General features: G+C 34.3%; 1 protein-coding gene across 11 annotated transcripts in view; it reads right to left on the reverse strand.

Annotated features, from left to right (window-relative positions):
* Tango5 (Transport and Golgi organization 5) overlaps window positions 1-23,644 on the reverse strand; it is a 75,435-nt gene that overhangs the window by 32,912 nt on the left and 18,879 nt on the right. For 5 of the 11 annotated variants that reach the window (XM_069823920.1, XM_069823946.1, XM_069823956.1 and 2 more), the window contains 3 exons: window positions 11,414-11,658; window positions 5,169-5,259; window positions 1,553-1,743 (listed from right to left, as the gene is read on the reverse strand). In XM_069823920.1, coding sequence (XP_069680021.1) covers window positions 1,553-1,743; window positions 5,169-5,259; window positions 11,414-11,658 — 527 coding nt within the window. The other 6 variants (XM_069823966.1, XM_069823976.1, XM_069823984.1 and 3 more) reach the window with 5 other exon arrangements.

Consider the following 23,644-nt stretch of genomic DNA (forward strand, 5'->3'; position numbering starts at 1 on the left):
ATCCATTGTTCAAGAATTAAAACAGAAAATCAATATCCCGAATTTAAAAGAAAATCTACAAATTAAACCAAACCCTTTAGCTCTATTAAATATAGAATATAATCTAAATTTAACAGAAGAAATACTAAAATCAGAAGTAAACACTGAAATACTAAAACAATTGTCTTTAGAGACAATATTAGATACCCTCCACAAAACTGGCTTCATTTATACACTGACGGATCCTTGATCTCCAATAGCAATAATTTAAAAATGCAGTTATACTGTCAGACTCCAAAGCAGCTATTCTATCAATAGTCTCTAAACACATCCCTTCATCTCAAACAGCAGAAATAACTAAAATGCTCTCTCAATTAATATAACTCAATAAAAGAATTGTATTCCAATGGATACCATCCCATTGTGGAATCCTGGGAAAAGAGAATACGGATGCTTTAGCAAAGAAGGGCAGCACTGTTACTTACAGACCTGTTACTAAATCTACGTATTACTCTGTGAAAAGATTTATTAAATCTACATACTTAGACTTCAACAAACAAAATTTGATAACTCAATCCCAAGGGAAAAAATGGAACTCTCTGCATCAAAATCCACAGTTAATTCCCGATTTACCACGAAAATCGTCTGTAGCTGCATTTAGATTGGCAACAGGCCATGATTGTTTGGCCAAACACCTGCATAGAATTGGAATATATCAGTCCCCTAACTGCCCATTGTGCAAGTCAAACCAAGAAATGGATTCGGAACATCTCAAAATCTGTGCTTCAGTGGCTGGCCATGATAATATCTTTGAAAAATATTGGAGTGCAAGAGGTCAAATGACTTTATTGTCAAAACAACAACATGTCAAGCCAATTGCACTACTGTTCCGCGAATTATTCATAAGTAGAGACGAGAATTTCATGCATTATGAAATCCCAAAATATGCATTCATGCACTATCTATCTATGAAATATGCACGATCAAGCAAAAAGTGCATTAAAATATGCACTTTCATTTTTGTTCTAAATTTCTTGTTTCACTTCACTTCTTTTTGCACAGTCAACAACTAACATTTCTAAATTGGTTTCTGTGAGGTTCCTGCGCTTGTCAGTCAATATGTTTTTGTAGGCAGAGAATGACTTCTCTACATTGCAAGAAGTTATGGGTGCAAACTTGAATGAACCTTTTTCTTTTCCTTCTTCAATCCTGATTCCTGAAACTAAAATGAGGGTTATAAAAATCGAGAAACTTAGGTGTCCACTCAAAACCACTAAAACATGCATTTAAACTGAATATAATGTATATTATATGCATGATTAAGCTAAAAAATTGCTTAAATATGCATTATGCATGTTTTTATCCCCAAAAAGGCCAAAACATGCAAATATGCACGGAAAAAGTACACATATTTGGAACCGGAAAGTAATGAAATGGATATGTACTAAGTTTGAGCTATGTCCTATGTTTCTATAAAAACATGCATTTGCATGGAATTCTCGCCTCTATTTATAAGTGGCTTGCTGAAATCTACTTCATACTACACTGTACATATGAAAAAAATGTAACTTACTCATCTGGATATGGAGGTTCAGGAAAATTAAGACTGCCACACTCATAGGCAGCCAAGGTTACTGTGGCAATATGAGGTCCCAGGTAGAGAAGAAATGTATGCAGACCTGTTCCAAGTCCTACTGATGATAACACACCCAGTCCCAACCAATATAAACACCATATTGTCTGTTTGCGAAAAGAATCTAAATACTGCAACAAACAACAATCATACATAGATTATTAAAATATATGCTTTACTTCAGATAAAAATGGAGAGACAAGTGAGATAGTTGCCCCAGGTTCAGCATTTGACAGCCCTGAACCTGTGTAAAAGTAAAACAGAAAGAAAAAGATATATTTCAATCTGTTGATGACTTAGGTTAACATCTTTCCAAATGTTATTGACAATAACGTTTTGTTACAACCGTTCTTCTGATTTAAAAATATTTCCTGACTTTTTTACTGTCTGAAACTTTAAAGGAAGCAGTGACGTGAATGCCCAAGTAGCTCTTGTGTACCTATCGAAACCCATAGTTTATAATACTCTACGGGCTCAAATGTTGCATTGTTTGAAGGTTTTTGCAACATGTGCACATCTTCTTTCTACTGAACCTGGATTTCATTTCATGCGTTGCCTAACACTAGGGTGACCAGATTCACATCGATAAAAAAAGATGACAAAAAACTTCAAAAAGGAGGACAGAAAATATGTAAGCTTACTTAGATTTAGGTTTAGGCCTATATTATACTTTAAATTACGTCAATATTGTAACTTTTATTTCTACTTTTTATTCTCACTTTTATCACCACACACCAGTCAACAATGTGACTTTTATTCCTTAATAATTCACCCTACAACAATGGGTACTCCACTCAACACAGAAACAAAATAGTCGTTATTGCACTCTACACGACAACAATGACAATACACGTGTATTATTGAAAAGAACAACATGTACTCCTAATTTCAATTAATGTTCTCAAAGCACTAAGTGCAGAACAAAACTGTCAGTTCTCAGTTCACAATTCGCTTTGGCTAGTTCTTCTAGCTCACTGTTCAAGTTCACTGCACATCGAACTCAGATCCTCCAGATACGTCGCCCTTGCCTGGCCACTGCCACAGTTACGGACCACTCAAGTTCACTGCATGTCGAACTCAGATCCTCTGGATACGTCGCTACTGTCCAAGACAAGACTTGAAGGGTGACTGAAGACTAACTTAACTTACTGGCGACTGACTGACTCTCGTTGGCAACTCATGGTGTTATTTATTTACCACAAACATCTAGAATGTTCTCCGTCACGAAGCTTCTGGACCTCCACAACAATCTGTCTCCAGATGCTTCCTTACTTCCGCCCAGTCACAGTCGCTTTTTCTTCCCCTCACTCAGCAACGCGGCTAGCGTCAGGGGTTAGTGTTTCCGTTTCCCCGTGCCCTCCCTCTCACCAGATGCGCGCACAACTCCCTGACGCGACCAGAATATTCCAGACAGATGCCACATTATCTATTTTATCACAAAATATTTACATAAAGATTTAGGCTTACATCATACTCAAAAGTGTGTTAATATCTATTTTATTACAAAATAATTATGAAAAATCTTAATAATAATGATTTTGCAGTTAGCTGCTTATGAAAGTCAAGGGAACTATAATTATTAAAGAGGACAGAAAATATCTATTTAGATTTACATTCGCACCTCTATTTCTCGATTTACTAGCTACTTCTGAGCCCAGATCACATTATATAACAGATTGACCATCCCAATGTTAAAAATGGTACTAACTTGTAGAAGAGAACAACCCCCAGGATAGCCACTGTCGATTAGTAATGACCGCTATATGGAAGTACAGTTGTTCCATACAATTGAAATGGGAGTTATAACGTGACTTCTTCTACTATCGCTGGATGGCAGCATAGTGAAATTGATAAAAGTGGTTGCCCTCAAAGCCCATACGAGTGCCCAATCTGTTATGTACGTGATCAGGGTTGGAAGTATAGTTGCTCCATGCAACTGAAATGAGAATTATAACGTGATTTCTTAAGCAGTAATTAGATGGCAGCATAGAGAAATTGATAAAAGTTGTTGCCATCAAAGCCTGTAAGGCTGAGCAATCTGTTACACGTATACTATATGTGATCAGAGCTCTGAGCAATGACCATAACAAGAAGCAGCAAAGAGAGTTATGGTCATTGGCAAAGAGTATATTCCGTAGATGCTGCTGCCACCTATAGGCAAATTACTTGAAAAAGACGTCAAATCAGATAATTTCAAAATATCAGGCATACAAGTTACAAAAAGGAGGACATGTCCGGACAAAAGAGGATGTCTGGTCACCCTACCTAACACTATACTGTAATCTTTGTTCTTTGTTACTGACACGGAAAAATTGCATTATTTTGTATTATGTCAGTAAAGTTCGTTATGTTATCAGACATTTTTATTATTGTTAAGTTAGTTTGTGACTATTTAAAATCATCCTCTACTAACTACCATGCCCAACAGACAACAGCCTTCTACTGCTAGCACCCCTGATTCAAATTCCAGTTCCAGATCCGTGGTGGTGGTGGTGGTGGTGGTGGGGTGGTGCAGGCAGGGGTGGTGGTGGTGGTCATTTTGCGGTCAGTATAATATAACTATTTTTCCATGTCTATGTCCGTCGACTGGGGATTCTATTCATCCCGGTTTTTCCACGACAGTGCCAGTGTCCTGATAAACTGCACCTGAGAAGCGAACAGTCCTGGGTTTTCGTTATTTCGTAATTACTCAATTTAAACGTCCCACACTGACAAGTAGCATGAATATGGAAAAGTTTTACATATTGATTTTCATTCGTTCAAGACAGCCTACACTGATACTAAGAGCAATGGTGCCAAAAGTATAATAAGTATAATAAGTTGAAGTTCTGGCCAAAGTGTAACACAGAATAATCAGACTTTTGATGAGTTCACCCTTGTAAAGTCGATTGTATAAGACAGAATTGACTGGAACAATATATATATCTCAGACATTTTTGTTGTAATGTCTAAAGACATTAAGCTCCTGGAGCAGATTCGTGAGAAAAGGTACAGAAATCTGACGAAAAAGCAAGTACTAGTACTTCATAATAAGGTAGGCCTAAAATGAGCAACTGTATTGTCATTGCATGTAATTTGCCATTTGCAAAATGAAACTTATGTTACCTATACTAATAATAAATCTGTAACCGAAATTTTTCTGGTAATTATCGCTTTTCCAAAAATAATTGGTGTTAACATGTATAAATTAATCATCCTGAAACCAAAAATCGCGTTTTTGAAATATGTTTGTATGTCTGTCTGGATGTTTGTTATGTTTTCCTGCAATAATGGCTGAACCGATTTATATGAAAATTGAAATATAAATTAAGTTCGTTCTGACTTAAATTTTAGGCTATATGACATTTAAAATGCGTTATTTAAAAGGGGGGTTATAAAGACAAAGGGTTATAAGCAGACCTGAATTAAATAAATCGAAGTATCTCCCTTATTATTGATTTTCATGAAAAATGTTACATAACAAAAGTTTCTTTAAAAATGATTTCCGGTAAGTGTACCTATTACTTTACAGATACACTATTTTATTAAGTACAAACTATCTTCCCAAATTACTTACTTTCTGATGTGGTCCTCCTACATTAAAGAATAACCAAACAGCGAAGCTGACTAGAGCAACAAGGCCAACAATTACACGATGATGGAGTATTCTGAAAATAGATTAAAGAAATTAATTTATTTTCTACATTTTATAATGAGTTCAACTAGCACATTTAGGTACTCATTTATTTTATTCTCTTCCTTTCCCCCCTCCCCTTCATAACTGAGTACCATTCTTCTGCCAAAAAAGAAAAAAAAAAAAAAACCCTCTTGTAACATTATGGCATGTCTCTGCATGGAAGTTTCGTTTAAACAACCAAAATGATAATAGTTATTTACACTAGTAGCATATGAACTTGATTATCGCTTGAATGTGTTTTGCAGAATAAGGCAATAGAGTTTTGTAATTATACAAGAGCTGTGAGCTCATCTCACTAGTTGTGTACAATATTTTATCCGTGGTTATTTAATAATGCTTACATACGATTATTTCTTAATAACAGCATCATCATTCAGTTATATTCTAATACACTATGATTTAATGTAGAGTATGCTTAATATTCCATAGATCATAGTTGGTCTAGAAACAACATGGCAACGATATTAATTTGTTTATGATGACAATAGATGTAAGATTAAATAGAACGAACGAAAATCTGTAAGGAAGGAAAAAAGTTATTTAAAAAATGAGAGATTCTGAGGAGAGTTTGCCTTCAGATATTGAATTAGCAGCTTCGACAATTGTTTCATCACCTGCCAAATAAGTCGAAGGTGAAATATGAAATTTATTGACATATGAAAAGACTAACTTTCTTTGCAGGAGTCATTTTAAAGCATGACAAGTAGCTATTTTAGTTCATTACTAAATTGAGTGCGATAATAAGATGATTACTGCACTCAGTGCAGTAATGACTGTCATTACATAGTGTTATGATGCTGGATAAGTAGTTATTAGTAAATGATTGCAAGTAAAAAAAAATAACAACGGTTTTTACACCCATTTTATAAAGTTGAACTTCCTAAACATTCATATGTACACATATCTATCCTCATTCTTAACCTAACTTATATATCCTCTATAAATGTAATTTACTGTTTTGCAGTTTTGTGGAGAGTAGGAACTTACTGTACAGAATGACTCACGAAATATGGCCCACAATTCAAGAGCTTATTCCTAAAATCATTTTACCTGTAAATGTTGTTGTTTTCCAATGCCAGGCATTTGACAATAAACGTACATGCATATTGGCCAATTTCCAATAATTACTGTATTTTAACAATTTCAATCTTAAAAAAGAGAAAAACTAATTTGATCAGTTGAATAAAAATCAGTAATCTCTATAAGACAGTAATCTCTATAAGAGATTACTTGGCATTGAAACTTATTACTAGAGACGTTTGTTTTTGTTAATCAGTGATGAAACCACATGTTGCATTTAAGTGGTTGGAGTAGGACATTTTGATTCATTATACCAGACATATTCATATACTGCAAATTTAAATAGCGAAATAAAACGAAATTTGTTTATAATGCAGAAATCCTTTGTATTTGCGAAATAACACAATTTTCTGTTCTTTTCATATTTATAACATAAAGTAACTTTAATAGAACGAGCTGCAAAGTTCAAATCCGATGGGTTTGTAGGGTCTTGCAGTATATTAATGTGTAAATACTGTGATTGTCGATTTGATTATCAATTAAAGGATATAGTAGTGAAACATTGTTAGTTGGAAAAGCACATTAAGAGACGTGGATCCAGAAACTAAAAGAAGCTAAATTGGCAACATTAGAAGAAACAATTACGAACATGAAAGAAAAAATAAAGGAAGGAAGTGAAAGTAGAATTTTATTTATATTGGACACCTTTGAAACTTTTGTGGAGTACAATATTCTTGTTGAAAAATTCTATCATCCTAAAATGAGGATATGGTTGCCGAAATACGTTCGTGGTAGTGGTGATTTGCCTTCTGCAAACAGGTTGAAATTATTTATCACTACTAGAAGAAAAGAGGAAGAGTGAAATTAAGAAAGAACTTAAAGATAGTGATGTGTTTCTGTTTTGTGGCGAAACCATAGACAAAAATGGAAACTGTAGTCTATATTTAACTTATTGCTTAAGTCATCAATACCATCACAAATACTTAAAACTGAACTAGGAGCTTCCATAGTGCCAAAATCACAGAATGAAGTTAACTATGCAAATGTCATTAACTTCTGACATTGATTAGGAAAAAATTGTTGCTGTAGTTACAGATTCAGCATGTTACATGACCAAGTGTGTAACAACACTGAAAGGTCTGATAAAAGTTATGGCACTGAAATAAAAACAAAAACAAATTTTACATTTCAAATCAATAACTAAAATAATACTTCTGATTGAGGTTCTAGCTGGTAGGTACATCTATTATCAGGCTGTACATCTAACTTGATATGTGTCAGAGGAAGAACAATTGAGGACGCAACTAATATGCAGCTTTGGAGACTTGGCACAGAAAGCTGTATAACCTGTCATATACAGGATAAACCGTAAGTAATATCAATTTCAGGAGGTTATTCTGTTAAGTATATCAAACAAAAAAGTGAAATATAATTTTGTTCGTTTTTGCTTCCTTTTCGAAATAAAAGTTGTTTCATATGATATATTTTATTGCGTATTTTGGGAAAGCCATTGATTTAATACCCAATATGTTCAGTCAGTTTAAAAATGCAGTATATTATGATAATAAATTATAGAAAGAATTTCACTTTTGTTCTTTAAATGTGCAGGAATATGATCCGAAGAAAAGTAACTTTTCATTCTGCAATGGAATTTTAAAATGTTATATTTAATCACATCAAATTTCTGCACATTTAAAGGACAAAACTAAAATTCTTTCAATCATTTATTATCATAAGACACTAATCTAACTTTAAATTGACTGACATATTGAGAATTAAATCAATGGCTTTCCCAAAACATGCTACGAATTTTTTCATATAAAACAATTTTATTCTCGAAAAGGAAGCAAAACGAGCAAAATTGTATTAAACATTTTTGTTTGAAATAACTCAAAGAATAACCTCTTGAAATTAATGACATTACTTATGGTTAGAGTTGCCAACCCTTCCGTATTTCCTGGGATCTACCATATTTAGCTCTAACTTTTAATAGTCTCCCGACTCACTAGTTTTCTTCTCTTCAAGCATTTCTCTCCCTTATTTTTGCAAAATGCAAAAATCTATTTGAAACATTTAATTTTTTCATGATCGTAGGCAATTTATATTATGGATTCAGTTGTTCCAGAGATGCACTGAAACGTGCAATCTCTGTAGATGGTAATACTTGGCAGAAATAGTTTCAGGGCTCACAGTTTAAAATCAAACAATGTTAGAGTTAGAAATTCAGAAGAAAAAAAACTAGTGAGTTGTGATGTAAGCAAACCAGGCAGCAAAGCTCATGCAGAGAATGTTTTCTCTTAAAAACTGTAAGTGAACAGATGTTCGAAACAGGAGCACAAAACATCTTATCAAATCATAACTTCAAATCACAGCTGCCTTCAACTATGCAAGAAATGTTTACAATTTATTTGAAACTATTACAAGAGGCAAAATGTCTCAAAATACTCGTAATTTAAACCTAACTGAATTGAATGTTATCAGTTTTCTATATGAAATATTGCAGGTCGCTGAGTCTCTTGTATTTTCTTCAAAAACAGTTGGCAACCCTACTTATGGTTTGCCCTACAGATAAATATATTTATTTATTCAACTGGCCTATTGTGTTGAGCAGGATAAAAAAATACGAAATGTCAAAACAAACAATAGTATTATTTCATTGAATGAAAAGTGTGGGTTTACTGTACAGAATATTGGATGTTTCATCTCTTGAAGCTGTATATTTTTGTACAGTTAATATGGAGAGAAAAAAAAAACATTCTACTTCACAGAGCATAAAACATAATCAGAATTGGAGGGGGAGGGATAATTTCGTGCTGATCCTATATTACCCCTGTATTGGTTGGATGATCGTTCACTTCTGCACTAATAATGGAGTTTGCCTATGTTGCCAGATTTTTATATATACAGAGGATATATACATATAGGTGTGTTTTTAAAGTAAGTACCAATATTTTTTTTAAACTAACAGAAAATTATTTTCCAAATACTTTATTTTCATTCCTTAACTTACATCTTAAACTACTTCTCCACTTAGTCACTGCTGTTATTGAGGCACTTGTCATAATGGGAAACCAGTTTTTGTATGCCTCTGTCAAAGAATGATGCTGCATGTGATGAAAAGTCATCGTTGAAATGTTTTCCACCAAGGAATTTCTTCAGATGAAGAAACAGGTGAAAATCGCTTGGTTCCAAGTCAGAACTCTAGGGATGATGATCGAATTGTTCCCAACCAAATGACGTGACGAAATTTTTTTGGCACCCATCTTGAGCATAATTTCCGAAATCCTAAACATTCTGTCACAATGTTGTAGAGGACTGATCTTGAAATTTGTGGAAAATGCAAAGAAAGCAGCAATATTGTGAAACGTCTGTCTGTCCTCACAAAGTTTTGCTTCCACAGCTTGCACCACAGATGGTCAGCCACTCCGCAGCTTATCATGCACATTTTCACGACCTTTCTTAAACTGTCTAACACACTTCCTCATCAGTTGATCACTCATTATTGTGTCCCTATAAAGCTCACACAGTTGGTGATGAATATCTGCTGGCATAACATTTTTCGCATTAAAAAAAACTAATCATTGATCGGACTTCACAGTCGGCAGGTTGTACGATTGTTTTGAACATTTCGAAATGCTCTCACAATAAGGAAACACAAAATGACTGCAGTTCACAGCTGTGTCTGGCTTCCTAAAGGATGGAAGAAGTCATGCACATGCTCAAAATCACTACCTCAGTGCTGCCGTGGAAAAATTTTAAAATGGTACTTACATTAAAAATACGCCTCATATATAATAATAATAATAATAATAATAATAATAATAATAATAATCTGTGGTACCACAGCCCTTGAAGCCGGCTGCTGGCCTCACGTTCACATGCTGACGTAGAGGTGGACGATCATCCAACCAGAATGGAGGTATCATGTGGTTAGCATGATGGTCCCCTAGCCATTACAGCTGGCTTTCGCAACCGGATTTTGTTACCTATTGTAACTCCCCAAGTGGATCATGATGCTAGGTGGGCACCGGTCCCATACAATGGCCGAAATTTCTTCCTCCAGGACTCGAACCAGCACGCATTCCATAACGCGAGTTCTAGGGAGGATGCCTTTGACCATGACACCACGGCGCAGGACTCGTATATATAAAAACGTTTAATATTTTGAGAGGTGGTAGCATTCATCAAAACCCAGAAAAATGTAATAAACGTGGATCCTAAAATTAATATCTTCAAAGAAATTTTTGTTCCTCAAGATTCATACTCAATGTGATTTCTATTAAAAAAAGAGTACTCAATATTTTCAGAGGTGGTAATAGTCATTAACACAAAAAAAAAAAAGTCGAATAAACATGGACCCTAAAATTAATATTTTTCGAGATATGAGTACTTCGGCATCAAAGGAGATGTTGAATGTGATTTCCACTGCTTTTTTCAAGCACTGAATATTCTGCGAGGTTGTAGTATTCATCAAAACAAGAAAACGAAATGTAATAAATATGGGTTCTAAAATTAAAATTAGTACTGTAGCCCGTGGCACCACAGCCCTTGAAGGACCCAGACCAAACAGCCGGCTGCTGGTCTCACATCCACATGCCGAAGCAGAGAGATGGACCATCATCCAACCAGAATGGAGATATCGTGTGGTTAGCACGATGATCTCCCCAGCCGTTATAGCTAGCTTTCGCAACCGTATTTCACATCTATCGTAGCTCTCCAAGTGCATCACAATGCTGGGAAAATTGGTACTGTAAGAACAGTAAATCCTCTGTGAGCTCTTTGCTTGTTTCTTATTGGGTGTACAGTATATTATCAGAAATGTAGTAAACAATGGATAACAAGGTGAGATTTCCTAAGACATAGAGATGGATGTGTTAAAATAATGGAAATCTTATGGACAACTCTTATGATATTGATGAACGAGTACTGGTATCTCGGAAGATATTAATTTTGAGACCGAAGTTTATTAGACGCTTTTTATTTGTTTTGGTGAGTACTATTACCTTTCAGAATACTGAATGCTCTTTTTCAATGGAAATCATATATATCTCCCACTTTGTCCCTATGAAAACAAATAAAAGGAAAGGCTCTTTTAAATAACTTACTTCATTCCATAAATATAGAGATCTAAGAACAGTTCTCGTAGAAAGTAGTTTAAGGTTTTGATTGGTTTTCTCCAGAGAACAAGTGCTTCACGCTCTTCCTTCTCTGCTGTTCTAGAAGCTGACACTTCTGTTTGTGATGGACTGTTACCATTTCTATGTCCAGGCGGGGCCATCCCATCACTTTTCCGTTTCACAGTTGAATTTGAAACTCCAGCCATAGACATATTGAGACCTAATCTCTGTAACTAAAATAAATAATGTAAAATCAATGTTTTATTCCACAGTACAATAATAATAGTTCATATATACAAGCATCACTGTTTTCAGTGGGGGAGGGAGAGGAAATAACTTCCATTTTCTGACAGTGTTTTATATAATAATTAAATAATTAATATGCTATGCTCTTAACAGAAATGGTTTGTATCTGGACAGGCGGATTCTGTAACAATAATAAAATTATTATTATTATTTTTTTTTTTTTTTTTTTTTTTACATATCTGATATCTAAATGCAAGAAGGCCCCTGTTCTAATTCTGAATAGTGATTCTTAGTACGGCAACAGTTTAGCCAGTCTCAGTCACAACATATTTTTTTTTTAAATAATAAATAATCTAATATATGGTCTTATTTTATTTTACTCCAAACATTTGAATATCAATGATGAGTTCTTATGACTTTTAATTATAATTTGTAGTGTTTATCTATTGATAAAATTTCTAAAAGTAATTAGTCTAGCAACACATGTACTTTTAATGAAAGTTACATTAAACGTAAGACACTATATTTAATATTGTAAGAAAAATAATTGTAAATAAAAATGATTCTGAAGATAATCATTCAATTTCATCAAAGTTTAAATAATTCAAGAGTGTGATCCCAAACCTTGTTCAGGCCATTTGGCCATTTTTATGATTCATACATATACAGTGGCGTGCAAATTAATCCGAACACGACATATTTTTACATTTTCTGTCATTGTTGGCCTCACAGCTGCTCATACCGCTTTAATTGACATCTGTAGTACGTGTAATTCCATTGTTGAAGGTCTGTCATTATTTTTTTTATAATATGTGACATTTTGCCTGTCGTTTTGTACTTATAAGCATTTCAGTTGTGTTGAAGACTTAATACTGCAATCCTGTGTACATTCTGTCGTCTTCACAAATGGATACAACTCCACGAAAACGGTCTAAAATTATAACATTAGCAGAGCATTCTTCTATGACACAGAGGCAAATTGCTGCAGAATGTCACATCGGTTTGGCTACTGTTAATTCGATCATAAAACGATACAGGGAGACTGGATCCATCACACCCCAGAAAAAAGGAAACTGTGGCAGGAAAAGGAGGACTTCACCTGCAGATGATCGTTTAATTGTCAGGAAAAGTAAATTAAATCCTAGACTAACTGCTGTCAACTTAACCCGCGAGTTAATGGCTACCACTGGGGCGAATATTCACGTCACAACAGTGCGGCGTAGGCTTCTGGAAGCTGGACGAAGGGCTCGTAAGCCTATTAAGAAGCAACTGCTAACCCCTGTTATGTGCAAAAAACGCTTAATGTGGGCAAAATTACATCAACACTGGACAGTGAATGACTGGAAGAATGTACTTTTTTCCGATGAGTCTCATTTCGAGGTCCATGACCACTGTGTTTCTTACGTACGGAAAGGATCCGAAAAAGTAACAGCAGCTCATCTCCAACAAGCACCCAAATACCCCCCTAAAGTAATGTTTTGGGGTTGTTTTACACTTGAAGGGCCTGGAGCATTAATACCTATCAAGGGAATGATGAATTCTGACAAATATATTCACTTATTGGAAACCAGAATCGTACCCCAGCTGCAAAAATCATTTCCGGATGGCAGAGGTGTGTTCCAACAAGACCTGGCACCATGCCATACATCTCGAAAAACTACAGAATTCAACAAGAAGAATATTCAGGTACTCCCCAGGCCAGGCAACTCACCCGACATCAACCCCATTGAGAACTTGTGGTCAATTTGCAAAAGAAGAATGCAAAAAATGGATTGTTCTACAAAGGAGAAGATGATTTCTGCCCTCATTGGTGTATGGTTTCGAGATGAAGAAATGAAGAATATTTGTGGGAAATTAGTGGAATCCATGCCAAATCGTCTCAGAGCTGTTATTAGGAACAAGAGAGGCCACATAGATTACTGAGGTATGTCTTAGATCCTTTTTTTTATCCCATTTGAGTGTTTTTGCATAAATAATTACGTTGTTCGGATTAATTTGCACACTACTGTATGTATGATTGTGTTTGAGCCCTCTTTCATTATATTTTAAGCAAGTTTTCTTCCAAAACAACGCCAATGATTGTATAAAAGTTTGTGTTATTGTGCATGTCACTTGAAAACTTGCTCAATCTGTAGAATGGTGGATACAAAAACTAGCCCAGTCCTTTCATAAAAATGGACTTAGAGCGTTTTGGGATCACACTCTTCAATTAATTATCTTTCAGGATACTTAAAAAAATAGTTCGTTTCTCGTTAAAATGTGGGAATTTTCAAATGTTTAGCCATACCACCATTGATTAATTTATTTGATAAAAGGTTAGATTAAGTAATGGTATTTTCTTATATAGGCTGAGTCAAACCTAAAAAAAACTGACATTCCTGCCATCTCTCGACATTACAGTCTGGCAAGCATATCTTCAATTTTACAGGTAATTTTCTTGCAGTCTCATGGCACTACAGTTTGGCAAGTGATCTTTCACACAACTAGTGAATTATTTATTCAAGAAAATGAAGAGAATCTTACCTGAATTTCAGAGCAGTTACTTAAAATATCCTCCATTACATTCTATACACATGTTTTAGTGAAGTATGAAGTTCTGGGTCACTCACTGAAGCTCATCCTAACATATCACATATTAGTGTGTGCAAAGTTTCTTCTTATCGATAAGTGAACCTGTTTCTCATCACGTATTAAATAATTGTTAACAACACAACATTTCGTTGGTTGTGTAGTCTCTGGAAAGCACCAATGAAACTTGCATACACACAACTCGTACAACTTCAGCAGTAATACATTTAAATGAGAAAAATTTATTGCTATACTGTGTTCAAAACTGCGTATTTCTCAATAGAGCTCAGACAGCTAATGAAGTGCGAAAGTGATGCAACAACTGATAAGGAAAACCTAAGCCTTGTGTCCTGGATCAACCTTAAAATCATGTTGCCAGCATTCTTACAGAGCTGTGAGATTGCTGTATGACAAATTAATGCATTGAGTTTTCCCGACCTTATGTACTCAGTGTCGCAGGACTTCATACATCACTGCAACATGTGTACAGAATGTAATGGTGAGCATTTTGAGCAATTGCTCTGAAATTCAGATAAGATCCTCTTAATTTCCGTAAATAAATAATTCACTGGTTACCGAAAGATCACTTGCCAGAATGTAGTGTCATGAGTTGGCAAGAATGTTATCTGTTTGCCTAGGGTTCCTATACGTTCCATAAAATATGGGAATGTCCCTTTTTTTTTTGCTAATATGTCTCATTCTCTCGAAAACGGTCCTTGAGATATGTTCTTGTCCCGTATTTGTAAATTAGTAACTGAAAAAACAAACCTGGGAATAACAAGTAATACTATTTTATTATAAATACCAATCTCTATCACTGTCAGTGACATTGGAATTCACTACACTGGCAACATTGGAAGTGACACTGAATGTACCTATACATTGTTATTAATTCGTATTATGAAGCAAACTGCTACCAAATCAAACATTATTGAATCTCACTTATTTGATGAGATCATAATTGTAAAAAATGTTCTGAATTCTAAAGAAGTTAGTGAACTGAAGGACATTCTTAAATCAAAGCATTTAGTTAAGTCTGGGTAGATCTATTCAAAAGTATTGATGAAATGGTCCTAAATTTAAGAAGTGATAAGTGTGTGTGTATCCCTGGTACAAATGCAATGCTGAAAGACTGTTCTCCTGCATGAACTCACTGTGGACTGAGGAGAAAAATAAGTTGCATATAAATACAATAAAACCAATGTTTATTGTGAAATAATTTTTCAGTAGGGATTGTGTTGTATTTCACGACTTAATACTTCAAAACAAACAATTGTTACAAGAAATTCATTCTTCAGAAAAGTATTGTACAAGTGACTCTGATTTGAACAGTGTATTCTCAGGTGAATCTAATTTGTAAGGAGTGCATTTTCAATATATTTTGTTAAATTTAGTCTGTAAGTACTTTATTTCTAATAATGGATAAACACAATGGAAAATATACAAGAGAGATTAATTTTTAAAATCAGTGTTGAGTGTCTCGTATTTTTTTCTGAAGTTTCTGGGAACCCTATGCTTACCAGACTGTAGTACTGAGAGATGGCAGGAGTGCAGATCCATTAGGTTTGACTCTTTCTGCATTATAAAACAAAATTCAAAATATTATACTTTTGTTCACAGATATCCATGTCATAATAACAAATGATGAAACAGATTCACAATGTTGAGTGAACAATTTAATGTAACCATTATTAAGTACATTCATAGAAAAACACATTTGTGGTAAGTACATATGTGCACTTGTAAAGGAATCAAATAGACTGGTATATCAATGAGATATTACTTGAAATATAATAAATTTGATGTAACATTGCCGAAAGGAAAAGCCAAAATCTCGTAGTTAAACTGCATAACTACAATTTGTTCCTTAATTACTTCGAAGTGAAAAATGTTACATTAAATTAATGTAAACTGTTAATTTAATATATTATATTTTACGAGTTTTGATCAATACTATTAAGAAGTTTCCTCTGTTGCTGAACAGAATATCCAACTATGACAATAACATACTTCATACAAGAGTATGACATCAGACGTGTCTCAGATAAAATTAGTGTTGCATGCAGAATTAATACAAAAAAAGACATTATGCAAATCTAGTCTTTCAGTTAAAGCTCCCTGTAAAGCAGATTTGAATAATTTCAAGGGAAAAATTGTTCCGGGGCCGGGTATCGATCCTAGGACCTCTGGTTGAACGTACCAGCGCTCTTACCAACTGAGCCACCCGGGAACTCCACCCGACACCGTTTCAACTTTTCCCTTTATATCCACACAACTCGCATGGGCTGACAAAACGCCAGAGACCCACATCGAGTGCACACAATCTCTGAAAGACTAGATTTGCATAATATATACGTCACTGTGTACGTTAACAGAAAACCACAATTCCAAGTCACACAGATATTGTGTGCACTCGATGTGGGTCTGTGGCGCTTCGTCAGCCCACGCGAGTTGTGTGGATATAAAGGGAAAAGTTGAGACGGTGTCGGGTGGAGTTCCCGGGTAGCTCAGTTGGTAAGAGCACTCGTACGTTCAACCAGAGGTCCCGGGATCGATACCCGGCCCCAGAACAATTTTTCCCTTGAAATTATTAAAAAAAATACATTGTTTTAAATGAGAAAGAAATTATTATGTTCAGCTTCAATCTATGCTCGTCTTCAGTACAAAAATTAACTATGTATAGAAAGAGAAATGTGTTCTACTATTGGGTCATTACAGATTATTAAATCCACTTGACTGACTATACATCTAGCAACTTAATCACACTGTCCTTTTCGGCTGAAATTAAGCAATCGATTTTCTCAATTAGCAATATGGACTCTTATGAAAACATTTTTATTTAAAATACCTCAAAACTGGAATGGGAACAAAGTTGTATTCACTTTCATTTAAATAACACAAACATTCATTATGTTACACGGTCTTTTCTCATCCTCCGCTAGTAACACACATAAGTACAGTACACCAATGTAACATATCTTTAAAACCGAAATAAATTATTCAGAGATGGTAATACAGTAAAACCTCGATATAATGCTCCCGCTTATAATGTTTTCCCACCTCAATGGTCATTTTCCTGGTCCCTTGACCCAACCCATACGAGATAATGTTAAAATATCCTGGACATAATGTTACTGTTTTAACACTTTCCTGCTTATTACAAACTTATCCCCAGTTCTGAACAAATATCACATAAAACAACGTTCGTTACTACCAAAATTGGCTTCAAAGAGCTTGACACTACGGGATTCAACACATCTATAGTGTCTCAATTTTTTCCGACGTCACACTATTGTTTATGGCCAAGAGGAAGTAATCTCCCTTAACGAAGTTGTCATTAACACCTAGATCTCGCATACTGCTTCTAAGATTCTAGACTACAAACCTGACTACATTTATAATAATGCTGACGAGTTTGGTCTCTTATTTGGTTTGTGACTGACAGACAAATCACTCATCCACAAGACTGAGAAATGCCCTAGCGGGAAGCTGAGTAATAAGGACTGACTGTGCTGTTCTGTGTTAGCATCGAAATCGCTTAACATATTGAGAATGACACTGTAAATATCGAGACAGAAGAGATGCGATGAAGTCGTTAAATACGCTAAAAACATATACCCAGTTGTTCTTTTCATGTAAAATGATCGATTGTATCTACCCTCAGTAATAAAATATAGTGTTACATTTTAAAACATGTCTTTAAGAAAATCTCATTTGCTCCCATAACACGCTTTTCAATGAGTTTTTTTAATAGCATTATAGCGAGGTTTTACTGTATATTAAAAGACGCATAATGCACAAATGTGCGTGCTTATGTATGCATCACAATAATTTATAACAAAGTTTCCCACCATTACACAATGAAAACTGAACACAATTATTGTGAGTGTAACATGACCTTGTAATTCCAATGTATAAATGAAAAAGTTCTCCAAGAATTTTAATGTTAATAGGCAAAGAACATAAAGGGCTATTCTACATTAAATATACAAAGTTATTGAAGTTACACTTTCAATGAATGACACATTTGTGTTTTGCTTGCACTTCATTTTAGGATAAATGGAAAACATGCTGAGCATACCAACACAAGTATTACAAAACTGAATACTACATTTTTCTGCAAATTTGTAAAATTACATTCCATGACATCATTTTTATATAGTCAATCTACACAAATGAATTTGTATAACTTAGAACTATCATGCACTGCAACATGCAAGGCAAGTACTTACGAAAAACTACTTTCAGGCATTTTAATTAATTATAATTTATTATTATAAAACGTTTCAGGGTTATAGTAGCACAATGACTATATCATTTATCACTTTATATATCCGAGTTGATAAAGAGTCATAAAATAAATCAATTAAAAGAAAACTAAAATGATTATATATTATGTGTATCATTCCCTGCTAAACTGACTTTTAGATACTGAATGTGAACAAAATCAAACAAATAGTTTCAGTGAAAATTTCGAAATAGATCTGTAGTATCACAATACTTCGTAACCCATTAGCATAGCTCAGGCAGTAGTGTGTGTACTGGTCTGGAGTTGTGCTTGGGAGTAGATAGGTTCAATTCCCACTTGGGCTGATTATCTGGTTAGACTTTTTCCCCTTCCCCCAAGGTTTTTCCTAACTAAGGCGAATGTCAGGTAATCTATGGCGAATCTTCGACCTCATTTTGCTAATACCATCGATTCTAAATAACCCAGTAGTTTATACAGCATCATTAAATAACCAAGTAAAAACACACACACAATTTCTACCTTGTAATGAAAAAGTGAAATGTTTAACTAGACACATGATAATGTACAAGGGCCGTCCAGAAAGTAAGTTTCCCTGGGGGCCGTTTACAGAAAGAAAATACAATTTCATGGAAAGATTTATTGGAACAGATAAGGCATGAGCTATTTTTCAACATATTTATTTATTTATTATTGGGTTATTTTACGACGCTATATCAATATCTAGGTTATTTAGCGTCTGAATGAAATGAAGGTGATAATGCCGATGAAATGAATCCGGGATCCAGCACCGAAAGTTACCCAGCATTTGCTCGTATTGGGTTGAGGGAAAACCCCGGAAAAAACCTCAACCAGGTAACTTGCCCCGACCGGGAATCGAACCCGGGCCACCTGGTTTCGCGGCCAGATGCGCTGACCGTTACTCCACAGGTGTGGAATTTTCAACATATTCTCCACCGGAATTGAGACATATGTCATACCATGAGATCAACTTTTCTATCCCTGTGTCGTAGAAGTCTGCCACCTGGGATTGTAACCAGTGTGTGACAACTGTCTGCACCTCTCTGTTGATACCACGGTATGACAAATGTCTCAATTCTGGTGGGGAATATGTTGAAAAATAATTTAACAATTGCTGTATCTGTTCCAATAACTTTTCCCATGAAATTGTGTTTTATTTCTGTAAACGGGTGCAGGGAAACTTACTTTCTGAACGCGCCTTGCAGTTCTTTATCGCACCTAGTAGAAATTTAACGAAGAATTATTATCTTCTTCCTTATGAAGAATTGTACTTTAATTATGTTACTAGTTATGTGTCAATTAATTTCATATAGGCTAGAGAGAAGAGACAGAGATAAAAACAGAGACACAGAAAGAGATATACATAGGCGACAGGTCAAAGAACTTTACAATGACAGTATGCATACAGCTTAAAAAGTTCCTCAAAAAATAATTTAAAAATCTGAATTGCATTATGATCTTGACTTACATAAATAAAGAATACTGGAAATTCTACCAAGATCCAATCTTCAACTCAAACCGATTACCAAAGAAACAAAGAAAATGAGAAAATTAAAGTTATAATTTTCTATTTTCATATGCTTTTAATCCTGAACGTCCTACATACAATTAAATTGTTCTCTCCGTCTAAATATCTCAATTAACCAGAAAAAGAGATAAATTTAACGCACAGATTATTTTGCAATTACGTTCTGAAATTGCTACTACTTGCTAACATTCTTACTTTTTTTTTTCATAGCCAAATAATTAACACATCTTGTAATTTACAAAATATGTTATATCATCAGCAAATATCCTTTACAGCACAATTAGTACGTGCAATACAACTCTGGAAATATGTTATAATAATAATAATAATAATAATAATAATAATAATAATAATAATAATAATAATAATAAGTTCGTTAATGACTTGTAAGAAAAACAACTAAAACTCAATTAGAATAAAAGGGGCAAACAACTTACCACATAAGACGTAAATTACACCAAAAGCAATAAAGCAATAATCAATTCTACACATTCACAATACTATACCACTAGTATACAATATTAATATAAGCTACAAGGAAGTAAGTATTAACGCACTGTTCCTTATTTTATATTTTTGGTTTATCATTACACATACATTAACATTAAATTCCTCAGAAATATCAACGTCTATGGCTACATAATCTTGTTTTCTTTCCCCTTCTGCATTCATGATTATTTGTGAAATGAATGATGTATTCTTTAACAAGAAACTCACATGTTCTACAAGTGCTGAGGTCAGCATATGATAGCTCCGGTGTCAAGATTAAAGTTCATATTCTGACGAAGACATCAGATAAAATACTAGTCTTCCTACATAAGTTAAAGAACAAAGTGAATGTGAAAAATTAGTGCAATATTTTTAACAACTTTCTGGCTATAGTTCTCCTACACACTATACAACACCACGAACATGATAAAAGGTGACTGTTTTCTTTAATGACAAGTAGTTAATGTATTCGTACTGTAAAGGATATATATTTGATAAAAATTATAACTACCAATATTTCAGCAATAATGCTGTAATTTTCTGTAAAACATTTAAAAGCAGTAGAGAATCAAGCTATAAAAAATAGTCAATAATTCCGGACTATATTTCAATGCTATTCTCACATTAAAATGAGCGCACATAACATCATCAGTGTATTTAAGAGATTATACTTAAATTTATGGAGGAAGAAAAAAGTCCCTTACATGACATGAAAAGAGTTTAAATGATATTATGAATGCAAAGCACACTATCACTTTCAAATAAAAGTGTAGAGTATATTATGCAAAACTAGTACTTAAAAAAAAACTGTTCATTACGTGACATGAAGGAGATGACATTATTGGTGCACATTACATTACATACCAATATAGGCTAGCATGAAATATCGGTTAAAAAAAAAAAACGATTGAAGTGGTCTTAATTTCCAAAGGGCCATAAAAAAAAAAACATAATACAGTAATGTATAATGTATTGAATGTTATGCTAAATTTAATACAGACCCGGATATGTCGCAGGTTTCGTATCTGTGTAATGTTAGACAATATAAACAAACCAAACTATATAATATAAACTATAGTATGGAACTATTCTAAGTAATCGTAACATGTATATTCTGAGAAAAGCTTTATGATCATTATAACTTTTAGTGCTTTCTTCCCTAGAAATTAAGGTACTGACTGGTTTGTGATCACTATTAAGTGCAAGTAGACTGCAGGACCTTGAGTGTATAATGTATCTATTAACAAATCCTGTACTATTTTGTTTTATCTAATGGAAAAGAATCAAATGTGTTTCTCAACCACAGAATATATTATAGTATAACTTTTTATTTATATCTAAATGATGCCTATAATATTAGTGCTATTGATTGATCAAAATACTTAATCGATTAACTATTTGAATTTAATCGATTGATCGAGTTTTGATCGAGTTAAAAAAATGTTTTAATATACTGTAATACACAATAAATTATTGTTAAATTTAACTTGTGTTCGGTGATAAGCATAAGTATTAAATGTTGTATATCTGTATATATTGTATCATTATATTACAAAACAACTATTTTAATTACTTACTAACATATTTATTATGAGGTTTATAATTTATTGTGTCAATTTCTCCGGGAATTTTTGAGATAAACATAAATAACAAAATGTATGAAGACTCACCTAGTTAATACTGCTTCATCCATGATTTTAAACATGTGAGTGCATTCACATGCTCCAAATTAAGTGCCGCTCTATGGTTAGTAACAATGTTTCCTGCATCACTAAACACGATAAAACTTTTTTTTCTGTCAAGCACTTCTCCACGATCGTTTAATTTAAATTCAAACGTTTCACTGAGTTTACTTCTCAAATTTTCATATGATATAATGGAGATTACACTTTTCACAAACCACAGAAAACTGATTTTTTTTTTTATCAAATTACAGTAAACACACAACCTTCTTATACAAACTCAGTACAGAAACTGCAACTGCAAAACTACAGCGGTCGAAACAGAAGACTAGCCTCTATTGCAACCAAATTACTAGATTTTAGAAAGATAAGAAGATAGTTATGCTCTCACTTGCACACAATGTAGACATGGCTATTTTATAAGGGATGAGGGAGACGAATTCCAGAAAAGTAGGTATTTCATATGCTAGGAAGATGAACTGGATTAATCTTGCTCAGGATAGGGACCAATGGCGGGCTTATGTGAGGGCGGCAATGAACCTCCAGGTTCCTTAAAAGCCAGGAAGTAAGTAAGGAAGATGAACTGACAACAAGGTGGAAGTTTTCTTGGAAAACCCTTAGAAGTGACATGATTTCCAAAGGAAACAATTTCAACCATGCTGACATTGGAGGTGGCACTATCTTGCTGAAAATAGCCAGTACAGAGTTCCCCATTGTCCAAATGATTCAGAAACTCATGGAAGATTTCCATGTAGACTGCAGTATCCAATGTTCTATGAAAGATTGAGCCAATAATGCAGTGCCACTACAGAGCACATCACATTCAAGTTTTTCATCTGAAGAAGTGTCTCATGCACAGTTTGAGGATTCTCACTAGCCAAAATACGTCTGGGAACTGAAGTGCCCGAGTATGGTCCAGTATTTCTGGATGTGCATTGACAAACTGCTGGAACCAATGACAGTAATTGCATCTATTCTATTTCAATTCTTGCACAGCAGTAACACGATATGCAAGAGCAGCTTCCTCCTCACCCCTGTTCATTGATATTTGCTGTCGAAACCCCAGCTACACGAGGACTTCTGTGGGGAGGCCAGTAATCTGTTTTTAACTTCCTGTACTGTTGCTTCTGGCAGTTTCAAATATCCTCCTTTGTGGACATTCAGCAATGTTCATATGGTTTCTATTTTCTTCACCAGATACTAAATGAAGGATTTTCCTAATGGTTCCCGAACTCCAAACTGCACAATAAATTGTCTTTGGCACTCCTTTATCACCACAGTTTTCTAGTATGTGCAGAAAATAAACAAGCAATATTACACTATGTACCAGTTCTTACTAGGGTTGCCATGTGCCCTGTATTGTATGAAACACCCCATATTTGAGACTGTAAAAATTTTCCCTTATTGATCTGAAACAGGAAGTCCAAAATCCCATACTT

This window comes from Periplaneta americana, chromosome 1 (assembly GCF_040183065.1).
Source record: "Periplaneta americana isolate PAMFEO1 chromosome 1, P.americana_PAMFEO1_priV1, whole genome shotgun sequence".
NCBI classification, from domain to species: domain Eukaryota; kingdom Metazoa; phylum Arthropoda; class Insecta; order Blattodea; family Blattidae; genus Periplaneta; species Periplaneta americana.